The sequence below is a fragment of the Zootoca vivipara genome, chromosome 3, assembly GCF_965207765.1.
Source record: "Zootoca vivipara chromosome 3, rZooViv2.hap1.1, whole genome shotgun sequence".
Classification (NCBI taxonomy): Eukaryota; Metazoa; Chordata; class Lepidosauria; order Squamata; family Lacertidae; genus Zootoca; species Zootoca vivipara.
The window spans coordinates 76313153-76326594 of NC_142586.1; the positions used below are offsets into that span (position 1 = coordinate 76313153).

Consider the following 13442-nt stretch of genomic DNA (forward strand, 5'->3'; position numbering starts at 1 on the left):
TCATTTTAATGTATTTTTAATCTTTGTTGGAAGCCGCCCAGAGTGGCTGGGGTACAAATAATAAATTATTAGTATTAGTATTACATCATTGCCAATACAATATTCTTTAGGTGTAAGCTTCTGGCATTTCTGTTTGGCATTATCAAATGCCTATTAACATTCTTTGACACCCATACTCTCTCTTTCACGAAGGAAACTTAGTGTGGATTCCACCGCAAGTTCAGACATACTGAATGATGTCAACCCTACACAGGAGGTGGAAGACAGCTTTGCAAGCATAAAGAAGGTATGCCCTTTGATGTTTGTACAGCAGCCAAGAACACTTGTAAGAATGTTGTGCATGTTAACATTTAGATTTGCTAAAAACTCAGACTCCAGTGTGGCAACAGGGTAGCAGGTGGCCAAGGCGCACTGTTCAATGGGAAGGGCAGAGCTGCTTCAAAGAGCAGTTTGGCAAACAGCTCTGTGAAGTGCCTTCCTCCTCCATTCAACACAACTGCTGTAAGGTTCAATAGTGGAGGGAGGGAGTTTAGAAAATTTGGTCTCTGAAGCTCATCCCCTCCTCCTTAAAACCTGGTGGGGATTGGAGCAAGCTGGAAGAGGAAGGGGCTTGTGTCAGCAAGTGGTGGTGGGGATAGATAGGGGCATGGCTAAGATGTAAAAGGAGGGAGCATTGCAGGAAGGAGTTTGGTGTGTGATTGGGGCTGATGAGCAGACCGGGCAAGGGCAGCAGCCCCCAGTACTCTCGTGTTATTTCAGATGCACATCAGCAGCATTTCCAGATATAATGAGGAATGGTCAAAGGGCCGGTGCATGAGCAGAATTTCCCTTTCACCAAGTCACATTTTAAGAATATAATATTTGTAGCAATTAATGATCATTGCTGGAGACGGAATGAGCAAGCTAGGCCAGTTCCCTCCTCCATGCAAAAATATGCAAGCAGGTTTTCAATAATCACTACAATTATTGTGATGTGTGCTGCAAAGAATGCTGTACTGTCTGCTCAGTATCAGAACATGCGAGAAGTACGATAGCCTCCGTACTAGGAAAAGCCGGAGATTAATGTTAGGCGATGCACTAGGTAAAAATGTCAATAGATGCCAAATGCCACATTAAATCATGTTCTCTGGTTCATAGAAAAAGAAGCTGAGATTAGGGGGAAGTGAAATTGGATGCTGGCAAAAACCAGCGTACTGTGCAAGCCTGAGACTTTGCTTGGGCTTCTCCTAGCTCATGCGGAACCATGGTTTAGCAATAAGTGCCACAGTGGCCAGTAAGAACAGTGATTTGTGCACAGTGAGCAAGATGAGGGTAGGTATGATTCTACAGGGAGAATGCACCGTGAAACTTTAGAATTGCAATACATTAAATGGTGGTGATGGTTGCTGTTGTTAAACATATTACCTGGCTTTCACCCACAGATTACAATTAAAAATCAGAATTAAAATTTATTACTGTCACAGGAATAGGTTTATAGGCTATCATTTGTGGACTCTGAATCAAGATAAAGGATTTTTGGAAACTGAAGCAATTATGTTGTCAGCATTTCTGGGAATGGAAGTATATATATTTTTTCTTCCCACTAGTCAACAACTAGAGTTTAGTTTTTATGCAAGCTATTTTTAGTTCCGAACCTCTATTTCAATATGCATGCTGTTGTTTAATTTCAGGAAGATGTTAAAAGAGAAACTGATACCAAAACAGAAACTTCAGGTATGAACTGGAATGTCAGAGTTACATTGCAGAAAATCTTCTAATATAAGACCTTGTTTGAGAAAACTTTTTTTAAAAAATAGCTATCAGAAATTAAGTAAAGGAATAGTGGTTAAGTAAAGGAATAGTTAAAGATATGTACTGGTAAATACCACAGAAAAGGTTTTGAAAACATGCTCATTCAGTGAATGACACGGAAAGGTTTTGAAGAAGCCCTTATTAATGTTTGAGTTTCCTTATGCTAGTGGATAACTGAAGTTGCCAAAATATTAGCATTTAACACTAGTAAAATGAAGGATTAAATCTTGTATACAAAGACTAGGAAACCCATGCATGTTATCTCTGAGCAATTGCTTACCAGAACTGATCCCTTTCTGGAGACCATGAATTTCCATTGAATTGTGAACTCCACTCACTACTAGAAACCCAAATATAGATCATGATTATTTACACAAAGATGAAACACATAGATTGAGCCTTAATTATCTGGAAGCTCTTTTGTCACTATCTACTTGTGTTACTTTCAGTTCAAGTTAAGCTTATGACTGTGCAAGGAAATCAGAGACTGAACTAAGTTACACCTCAGCAGGATACTTAATGACTTAGCAAAGATGTAGAATCCCATGCAAGTCTATATCGCCCTTAGCAATCCCTGCCCTGCAGGCTATTAAGGAAGATACTGACATTCAAATATCAGTATAAAACACATTTTGCGATAAAGCATATGTCCATGTTCAAAGGAAAAAATAAGCAATGTTGTGATGAACTGAAAGTTCTTAACTATTTATTGAACTTCTTGTTAGATGCTTGTTACATGAAAAGATCTCCAAGCTATTCAAAACATGTGCAATTCACAAAACATACGTAAAACAACATACACACCCCAGTAGAGAGCTTTGGCAGCCCCCTAACATAGAAAAGAATGCCATAGTCCATCCAAAGCATGGACAGGGGGAGAATAGTTTTGACCTGGCATTCAAAAGTTGACAGTGAAGGTGCCAGGCAGATGTCATGGGGAAGAGAATTCCACAAATGGAGAGCCAAAACTGAAAAGGCCTTCTCCCTATAATCATTCCTTCAGTAGCACCTTAAAGACCAACTAAGTTTTTATTTTGGTATGAGCTTTCGTGTGCATGCACACTTCTTCAGATACACTTGAAACAGAAGTCAGACCCTTATGTATATACAGAGGGGGGGGATGGGTGATGGGCTGATAACGACTGCTGATGACTGCAATTGGTCCTGCGGGGGGGGGGGGGGAGCAAGGGCTGAGGCGCTAAAGAAAGATTGATCCCTATAATCAATTATGCTTTCTTTTAGATGCAAAGTTTACATTGTCACCCACTTTGGAGAACAAAACAATAGGATCTTATTTATTAGAACCTCCAAATCAGGAAACAGAACATCAGTCAATACCTATACTTGCCTCTGGCCATGAAGATGGTTTTATTTATCTCTGGACTATAACGGTAGGTCCTTTTGCATAACTGGATTGTGGTAGCAAACAGTGGATTCCAGCATCCTTGTATTGTGCTATCAGCCAAAGGATGTACAATCCAAAAATATTATTCTTCTACATCTTCTGTCCTCTTTCTCCATTTTTGTAGGAAACACATAAAATTATATTACTATTTATGCTTCATCAACAAAGGAAAGGATTAAAAATATGTAGAACAAAAAAAATCATCGTTTAGAATTCACCCTGGTCCAGCTGTTTTCCAACAATAGCCTGTGGGAAGCTACAAAATGGGGCATTTGGGGGGCACTTGGGATCTGCCCAACAGATTCCTCAAAGGGATCAAGCCTCAGGCCTCTCAGCTGTGCTAGCAACCCCCCACCCCCAGTGAGCATGAGCAGAAGGATTTAGGTTGCGGTGGTAAAATCTGTCTCTGCCCTGCTGATCCCTAGCCAGGAGTCAGGATTGCTGTGTTAGTCAGGGTGCTAGTAGACTGGTGTGACTCCAAACCCCCAATGTCAGAAAACGCTGCTTTGTTAAAAGAAAGTACAATTGTGTTTTTGTTTGTGAAGGGAGATCTACTGAGAGAAATTTTGCCTTTCACAAAACATCCTCCAATTCCTTTGACAGCACTATGCACTGGTGTATCTTCTAAAACACTTTTTGCCGCTAATAAAGGTAAGCAACCATTTCTCAGTTAAGGCTGTCATAACAATTTGTAATGATTTTAAAAAAGAAAAGAAAAAGATGGGTGCAGACAAGAATTGAACCCTTTCCAAAGCCTAGCCGTCACTGAAATCACTAAAACCATGTTGAACTTTTGAAGATATAACTCCAATTAACTAAAGAATATCTGTAAACACTCCGATACTAAGAACATGCAGGTGTCATATAAAGTGAAAATTAAATCCTGTGTATGTCTCCTCAGAAAGGGAGGAAAGGAAAGGGAATAGAGGGCTGTAGTCTTAATTAAAGGTAAAGGTACCCCTGATGCGGGTGGCACTGTGGGTTAAACCACAGAGCCTAGGGCTTGCCGATCAGAAGGTCAGCGGTTCAAATCCCTGTGAGCTCCCGTTGCTCGGTCCCTGCTCCTGCCAACCTAGCAGTTTGAAAGCATGTCAAAGTGCAAGTAGATAAATAGGTACCGCTCCAGCGGGAAGGTAAACAGTGTTTCCGTGCGCTGCTCTGGTTCTCCAGAAGCGGCTTAGTCATGCTGGCCACATGACCCAGAAGCTGTACGCCAGCTCCCTCAGCTAGTAAAAGTGAGATGAGCGCCGCAACCCCAGAGTCGTCCGCGACTGGACCTAATGGTCAGGGGTCCCTTTACCTCGGTCCTGTATACCTGAAGCAGCGTCTCCACCCCCACCATTCAGCCCGGACACTGAGATCCAGCACCAAGGGCCTTCTGGCGGTTCCCTTGTTGTGAGAAGCCAAGTTGCAGGGAATCAGACAGAGGGCCTTCTCGGTAGTGGCACCCGCCCTGTGGAACGCCCTCCCAGGAGATGTCAAGGCAATAAGTATCTATTTACTTTTAGAAGACAACTGAAGGCGGCCCTGTTTAGGGAAGTTTTTAATGTTTGATGCTGTACTGTTTTTAATATTCAGTTGGAAGCCGCCCAGAGTGGCTGGGGAAACCCAGCCAGATTGGTGGGGTATAAATAATAAATTATTATTATTATTATTATTATTATTATTATTATTATTACCCCTGACCGTTAGGTCCAGCCACGGACAACTGTGGGGTTGTCACTCTATAGGCCGAGGGAGCTGGCATTGGTTCGCAGACAGCTTCCAGGTCATGCGGCCAGCATGACAAAGCCGCTTCTGGCGAACCAGAGCAGCACACGGAAACACCGTTTATCTTCCCGCCAGAGCGGTACCTATTTATCTACATGCACTTTGACGTGCTTTCGAACGGCTAGGTTGGCAGGAGCAGGGACCGAACAATGGGAGCTCACCCCGTCTCGGGGATTCGAACCACCGATCTTCCGGCCAGCAAGCCCTAGGCTCAGTGGTTTAGACCATGTAGTCTTAGTTATGTTGGTTTAAACATGCAAATAAACACTAAGCAAACAATACTTTACTTTGAGGAATCAATGAGGAATTAGTGCTCAGCAACAGGGAAGCAGCCAAGTGCTAGATCTTCTTTTTAAAAAATATTTTTATTAGTTTCAGATATAAAAAAAGTTCTCAGCTACTGTATATTGTCAAATGAACAGTTATTCTTATCCTGATACAAAATACAGTGGTACCTTGGTTTAAGAACAGCTTAGTTTATGAACAACATGGATTAAGAACACTGCAAACCCGGAAGTAGGTGTTTTGGTTTGTGAACTTTCCCTTGGAATAAGAACATGTTTCGCTTCCTGTTGAGTGTGTTCCATTTGTAAATTTGAGTCCCCCGCTGTTATGGGAAAGGACGCCTTGGTTTAAGAAAGCTTTGGTTTAAGAATGGACTTCCGGAATGGATTAAGTTCGTAAATCAAGGTACCACTGTAATTGGTAAAACATGTAACAATTTCTTTAAACAAACAACACAAAACAAATCACAGCTTGGAAAATTAGGGCTGTAAATTGGGCACATAATGCAGATTCAGTAATCATAATTGAAATCAAAACCAGAATCTTAAAACTCTACCATATAAAGGGGAATTGACCACAACATTAATTTTACATTATGTTTAATGTATTAACCAAATCTTCTCATAAACAAAAGGGGTTATTGACAGTGGTCCTCCTTACCTGCAAATAAGATAAAATTGAACCAAACTGTTACAAAACTATCATTGATCTTTCTGAGTCTGAACAATCTGATTGTAAGGTGCCAGGCGCTTCAAGAAGGCTACCTGAACCTATAAAATACTATTGTTAATTTAAAGACTAATCCAGAACCCATCTTGGTCATTATTTACAGATGTCATAAACCATGAAATTATCTCTGAATTGCTCCTGATCCATATGTGTAAATATTATTTTTGATGGGGCATTTCTCTTGCAGAGGGGCATGTTATACGGTGGCATATTGGCTCCTTCTTAGAAGATCCACAGGATACCAACAAGGTGAGGCAACTGGAAAACAAGTGCTTGCTTTTAATTTACTTATTACAGTACATGGAAAATATATATGCCCTTACCAATGCCATTTTACCCATTTTCTCTCCTTGTTGCACTGCAAATCAGAACTTTCGTTAAAAATATTGACTAAATAAAATGTAAAGAACGGTGAAGGTCTAGTATAATCCTAAAAACATGGGGCTTTGTGTTTGACTTGGGGTTTATGGTTGTACCAGGGCTTACTGTATTCTAGAAAATTTATAAACTCTGGCACAATCACATGTTTGTGATTTGACAAGCCCACCTCACCCTCCAAAATATCCATTCTATAATCACTTTAACCATATTAGTTACCACACCTCACTAATAATCTGAATGAATAATTATGAATAATGTTGTTGGGGGTAGCCCAGGGTAAAAAAAATTACTTGCTTGCCTTTAGGGCAGCTATGACCAGTGCCACCCTCCATTCCCAGAGGCATTTTATACAAAAATTATCTTATGCAAGTTTGTGTTGTGGGCCTGTGCCCTGGGTCCTGTACTCCAGGAGGAACCTCCAGCCAATAGGCCCAAGTTTGCCCCACAAGCATATTTTCGTGACGTGGTCAGATGGGCACAAGGGTGAAGTTCTATCTTGTGTTTGTTGTGTATATCTGTTTCCCAGCCGACAACCGTGGCAATGTCCATGCAAACCTGCATGGAATCCCTTGCTAAAACAAGGAAAGAGCAATTCTGAAGCAAGAAAGGGCGTGCATCAGAATCTCCAGCAGAAACAGGAAGGTTTTCTTACCATCTTATCTGAAATATACTCGGAGTCCTGTAGTGATTTCATGCTCATTATTGCAGCTTGTAAAACAGTGAATGAATCTTTCCCAAAAACGTCTGCTATATATACAGTGCAGTGTTACCTCGCAAGACGAATGCCCTGCAAGACAATTTTTTCGCAAGACGAATGCGTCTTGCGATCTGATGGTGACTCGCAAGACGAATTCGTTTGCAAAAAAATCATCTTGCGAATTGCGGTTTCCCATAGGAATGCATTGAAATTTAATTAATGTTTTCCTATGGACAAAAAAAGAAATTTCAATGCATTTCTATGGGAAACCGCGATTCACAAGACGAATTTTTCGCAAAATGAATTGACTCGTGGAACGAATTAAATCCGTCTTGCGAGGCACCACTGTACATTATTTACACAATGGGCCCCACGTGATTGGCTAATTCTGGGCTGCTCCTGTAGCCCAATCAGGTTGCGGATTCACTTCCACCTGGAGCTGGATTGGGTGGCTCCTGCAGACCAATCAGACTGCTGCATTCTGGATCCTATTGTTCTAGGATTCAGCTCAGTACATAACAGTATTAGGAGGGGATCCCTAAAGACTGCTGCTAAAATGAGGAAAGAAACCATTGCCTTCTAGCAATTTGGCCCGCAAGGCTGATCCTGATAAGGATCTGGCCCATGGAGCCACTGAAATACCTAGCCACACTCCTGGTCTGATAATGGACCAGCTTTTTTTCTGTAGCTGTGCCTGAGGCAAGGCCTGATGTCCATCTTTGGTGGAGACACAGACGTTTCCTGCCAGACATGATGTACTTCCACGCTGGAGGGCTGAACCAATAATTATTTAAAGCATTCATTTTCAACCCTTCAATTCAAAATGTTCAGAACCATATGCAGTCTGCACTGGTAGCAAGGTTCCCTGATCATCTAGGTCAGGAATCCCCAAACTGCGGCCCTCCAGATGTTTTGGCCTTCAACTCCCATGATTCCTAGCTAAGAGGACCAGTGGTCAGGGATGATGGGAATTGTAGTCCAAAACATCTGGAGGGCCGAAGTCTGGGGATGTCTGATCTAGGTGGTTTTACTGTTTTTAAAGCTGGTGGGTTTTGTATTTTTTCTCATTTTATCTTGTACAACAGTTTGAATCCTTCCAGCTGTGAACCTGTTTCTAAATATGTAAAAGTAAAATAAAGAGTTGGTTAGCTGTGTTGGGCTGACTTACCTGCACCTGTTCGCATCAGTTGCGTGAATGTTAGAGCTTCTCAATGCCCACCAAAGCTACCTCACATATTGCTAACCTCTTTTATTCTGGTTACAGGTAGGTAGCCGTGTTGGTCTGGATCGAAGTAAAATAAAAAAATTCCTTCAGTAGCACCTTAAAGACCAACTAAGTTTTTATTTTGGTATGAGCTTTCGTGTGCATGCACACTTCTTCAGATACAGTGAAATGGAAGTTTCCAGGCACTTATGTAGAGAAGGGGTGGGGAGGGGTGGGGATGGGGAGGGGGGATCACTCAGAAGGGTGGTGGAAATGGGTGATTGACTGACTGATAGCTGTTGATGACCGCAAACGACTGCAAATGGTTTTGCATGAAAAAGCAAGGGTTGAGATGGCTGAAGATCGCTTATCATGTATAATGAGATAAGAACCCGATATCTCTGTTCAAACCAGGTCCCTCCATGGTTTTGAGCTTGGTGATAAGTTGCAATTCAGCAACTTCTCTTTCCAGTCTATTTCTGAAATTCTTTTGTAGTAAGACAGCTACTTTGAGATCTTGTATAGAATGTCCTGGGAGATTGAAGTGTTCTCCTACTGGTTTTTCTGTCTTCTGGTTCCTGATGTCAGATTTATGTCCATTTATCCTTTGGCGTAGGGTTTGGCCTGTTTGTCCAATATAGAGAGCTGAAGGGCACTGTTGGCATTTGATGGCATACACAATGTTCTTTTATTCTGCAGCATATAAAGCAACAAATTTGCTGGAGAGCTCATTCTGCCAAAATAGTCAGCTTGTTCTATGAAGAAGAAAAATCCCTTGTGGTGACTGCTGCTAGTGATAGTTCTGTCAGGTTAGTTACAATTAGTGGTAAGCATTTGAATTTGGCCTATGCCAGAGTTGCTTTGTCTGCTTGATGGGGCATTTAAAGCACATAGCTTTCCCCAGTGAATCCTAGGAAGTGTAATCTGTTAAGGGTGCTGGGAATCGTAGCTCTGAGGGGTAAATTACAGTTCCCAGGATTGTCTGAGAGAAGCCATGGTTTCCACAGTGGTATAAATGTGCTTTAAATGAATGGTGTGAATGTCACCTCTGTCAGAGTTTTGCATGCTGCCAAATAATACTGTATCACAGCATGGCCTGGGATACTGTATGGAAAACTGCAGAGAGGGCCAGTTCCAGCATTGAGTGGTCACTCAGCAAATGCCGTCCGTTTGGCCTTTCTCCTACTGGGCCTCTCTAGAACTTTTGCTGGGCTCCTGGAGGTTTCTCTTGGCTATGGCTGTCAGTTTGGATTTCTTGGTACAGAAAGTATTGATCTGATGTGTAGAGATCTTTCCCATTCCAATTAATTCAAGAGGGTTCTGGAAGCTTCTCTGTGTGAAAGAAACAAGCAGAAGGTTCGTGGTGTTTGGGTTATTCCTTCAGAGAAGTTGAGTACAGCTGCCTTAAACTGGTTCTGTTATCTCTTCTGTCAAGGTCATGCTGACTATAATAATAGGCCAGAAGGAGCCTGGGCTTCACTTTCTCTTTCTATCCCTTTCCTTCTGGTGTGGTATTCTGTATATAGTGTTAAGGTTTAGCCTTATTATAAGTTATAGTAAGTTTAAGTTAAATCTGCTGCATCTGGATTTCTTATGGACAGTGCCAATCCTGAATGTATTGCATTTGTGACCATTTTGCTCATTTGCCTTCAGTAGCAGTAAAGCTCTGCTGGGTGAAATATAATCCCCTCTGCTCTATTTTGGGGGGAATCCTGCAACGTGTTTAAGCTTTTACTCTGCTATATGTTAAGGGACGCGGGTGGCGCTGTGGGTTAAACCACAGAGCCTAGGGCTTGCCTATCAGAAGGTCGGCGGTTCGAATCCCCGCAACGGGGTGAGCTCCCGTTGCTCGGTCCCTGCTCCTGCCAACCTAGCAGTTCAAAAGCACATCAAAGTGCATGTAGATAAATAGGTACCGCTGCGGCGGGAAGGTAAACGGCGTTTCCGTGCGCTGCTCTGGTTCACCAGAAGCGGCTTAGTCATGCTGGCCACATGACCCGGAAGCTGTACGCTGGCTCCCTCGGCCAGTAAAGTGAGATGAGCGCTGCAACCCCAGAGTCATCTGCGACTGGACCTAATGGTCAGGGGTCCCTTTACCTTTACCTATATGTTGGAGTTCTGCTCTGGATCAATATTGAGTAGAATTCCATGTCAATGTCAGCCATGTTTTTCCTCAAAAGTTGAGTTGACTTCCAGGGTACTGTACAGAAAAATCATGGTCACTTGCTCCCCAAAATATGGCCACTACTGAAAGCCTGTGAGAATCATTTGGGGGGAACACCAGGGCCCAGCAACTCCAGGGCCCAGGGCAAGCACCCACCGTGGGCCCTGTTGGCACACAGTGAACCCAGTAACTGCCAAAGATGTTCTTGTGCCTGACTGCAGCTTCTGCTCCTTGTGGACATGCTGAATAACTAATTATTTGTGGGCTGCCGCTGGCTAACCACTACAGACAAAGAGGTTTTGAGCACTGGTTCTTCATATAGCGCGCTGTGAGCATTCCAATTCTTTTCAAATGGAAATCTGTTTCATTTTTGGTTCGTATTTGGTTAGTAGTCTTCTGTTTAGAAATTAAACATTTCTTTATCGGCCTTCTTTTGCCCACAGGCTCTGGCATGCACCCGATGGACGCTACGTTGGTTACTTTGGTCAGCGCAGGTTGTTTGAACTTTTGGAATCCACAGATATCATTTTGCCCTGTGACGTGAATGAAATTCCCTTGACCATAAGAGATGACAGCAAATATATGGAAAAAAAGCAGAAGTTTGAATATCCCTTGGTCCTTGATAGAGAGAAGTAAGATTGGTCACGTATTAGATTGCATGAGGAGAAACACCTGCAGTTTCTATAGGAACTTATGCATAAGGCAAGAATGGGAAACTTGTGGCCCTCCAGCAACTGTTGGACTCCAACTCCCATCAGCCCCAGCCATCTTGGCCATTGGTCAGGAATGATGAAAACAACATCTGGAGAGTAACAGGTTCCCCATCTCTGCTATATAGAATTACTACAGAATGAACTGAACTGAGGCTAAGCAATGTGGGTTGTGGCCACAAGCATGGACCCAAGTATCCTTTCCACCCACCTGCCATCTCACTATCACAAAACTTTTGTTAGTCTCACCACAATACCCCCCCCCCCCGAAGCTCAGCAACGCCTGTGAAACTTACCAGGTGCCACAGCTGATCTGAAGCACAGTGTCCCCAAACCCTCTCCGCAAATCAGCAAGGGGTTGGCTTTCTCCATTTTCTCTCCACCCTGTTCTGATATGAGACAAAGATAATTATTCACATTAATAAATGAAGTTGTGACTTTTTAAGCAGCTGTCTCTCATATATATACAGTGGTACCTCGGTTTACAAACACAGTTGGTTCCGGAAGTCTGTACTTAAGCTGAAGCGTACTTAACCTGAAGCGAACTTTCCTATTGAAAGTAATGGAAAGTGGATTAATCTGTTCCAGACGGGTCCACGGAGTACTTAAACTGAAAATACGCAAACCAAGGCGTACTTAAACCAAGATATGACTGTATATATATACACACACATATCTGCTAGTTATCTTTATGCCCACATAAAGATTTCAACAGCTTGCCCGTGAAATAAAAATAATAATTCAAATGAGTCGTGAGTGCACATTTAAGGTTTCATAGAGGTATAAAATAACTTCCCTTTTGGGTTAGAACCTGTGAAAGCTGTCTTTTGTAATACACATCGCAATGAATGGTAGTCTATAAATAATAAATGACAACAATACAATTCAGCAACATGGTTTTAGGTTTAGCACTTTCACTATGCGCATTTAGGGCCCATACTCCTAAGCCAGGAGTCGGCAGTTCCTTCATCCACAGGGTGAAATCCCTGTGTCCCACCTGTTTTTGCACTGCATTTGATAGATGTACTTACACCCAGTTCAAATGCAGATGTCCCTCCTAAGCACACCCACCCACAACTATTAGGCAGCTGTCAAACATTTTTTTTATTGTTTAAAGCACTGCTTATACGTTTATGCCATTAAATGTTGGTCTGTGCCTTTTTGTTTTGTTTTTTAAGGTAACTTTTTAAAATGGAACAACTGCCCTGCAGGGTAGGGGTGGGGTAATTCATGATATCACAGGCACCTGCCAATCAGCTGTCAGTTTCTGCAAACTAACATGACTTGCTTCCCCTCTTCTCAGTTCCAAAGAGAAAATTGTGCATCTGGGGGGGGGGATAGGATGAGTGGACTTCTAAAATGACCCCACCATTCACATTATATATGTGGATCATTTGCATTCTTTTGAATTTACCTTTGTAGAAAAGATGTATTTCTTAGTTATAGGGCCACCCATCTGCAGAGCATTCCAATGTATATTTACACAGAAGCAAGTCCCTCTGTGTGGTCAGTGAGTTTTACTGTGCTTCCAATTGCAGCATTAAAAGGGCAAAGCTGTACTGCTTTAAATTTTCTAAATTTTATTGCAATCGTTTTTTTATTGCAAGTTATACTTTATTTTTTATCTTGCATGGTTATGACATTAAGTTTCTTTTGTTTTGTAAGTACAACATATTTTCCTCTCTTTTTTTCCTAGATGGAAGACTCTGACCAGAAGCTCCTTGTCATTGAAAAAGCCTGGCCCTTTTGAAGTTGATCAAGATTTCAAGTTTTTCAAAGCCCTGGCTTCTCCTATGGTACTAAGAGTCAATTGTCATGTCAGAACTCCCTAAAACTGCCATTACATAGAATCATAGAATTGTAAGGGTCCCAAGGGTCATCTAGTCTAACCCCCTGCAATGCAGGAATCTCAGCTAAAGCATCTATGACAGATGGCCATCCATATCTTTCATTGCCAGGTGAAAACGTTTCTCTTTAACCAGGCCTTTGGCTGGTTCACATTCTATGTCCCTTTAAATGTGTTTGGGTGGTGGTTTTGGTTTCTTCTTGTTGTTTTTATTATGTACTTCGTTTTCTCATTTTGTATTTTTATGCTAAGACCTGTTCTGTGATCTTCAAAGGAAGGGTCCTCCATCTGTACAGACAATGTTCATTCATGAAGCCACTCATAGAAGTGGACCATGCTAGACAGAATTGCATGTGTAAATCATGATTAACTGAATTTTTTTGGGGGGGGGGTATGTCTATCCTAAATACAATGGGTGCTTCCAGTTTGTTGCTCCTTTATGGTGCAAGCCATACATTGA

At 42.1% G+C, this 13442-nt stretch overlaps 1 protein-coding gene across 1 annotated transcript in view; it reads left to right on the top strand.

Annotated features, from left to right (window-relative positions):
- Nucleotides 1-13442, top strand: part of WDR64 (WD repeat domain 64) — a 62317-nt gene that overhangs the window by 38892 nt on the left and 9983 nt on the right. The window contains exons 18-25 of the mRNA XM_035110526.3: nt 193-286; nt 1671-1713; nt 3034-3182; nt 3742-3847; nt 6168-6229; nt 8962-9071; nt 10870-11058; nt 12833-12932. Coding sequence (XP_034966417.1) covers nt 193-286; nt 1671-1713; nt 3034-3182; nt 3742-3847; nt 6168-6229; nt 8962-9071; nt 10870-11058; nt 12833-12932 — 853 coding nt within the window. The remainder of the gene's footprint in view (nt 1-192; nt 287-1670; nt 1714-3033; nt 3183-3741; nt 3848-6167; nt 6230-8961; nt 9072-10869; nt 11059-12832; nt 12933-13442) is intronic.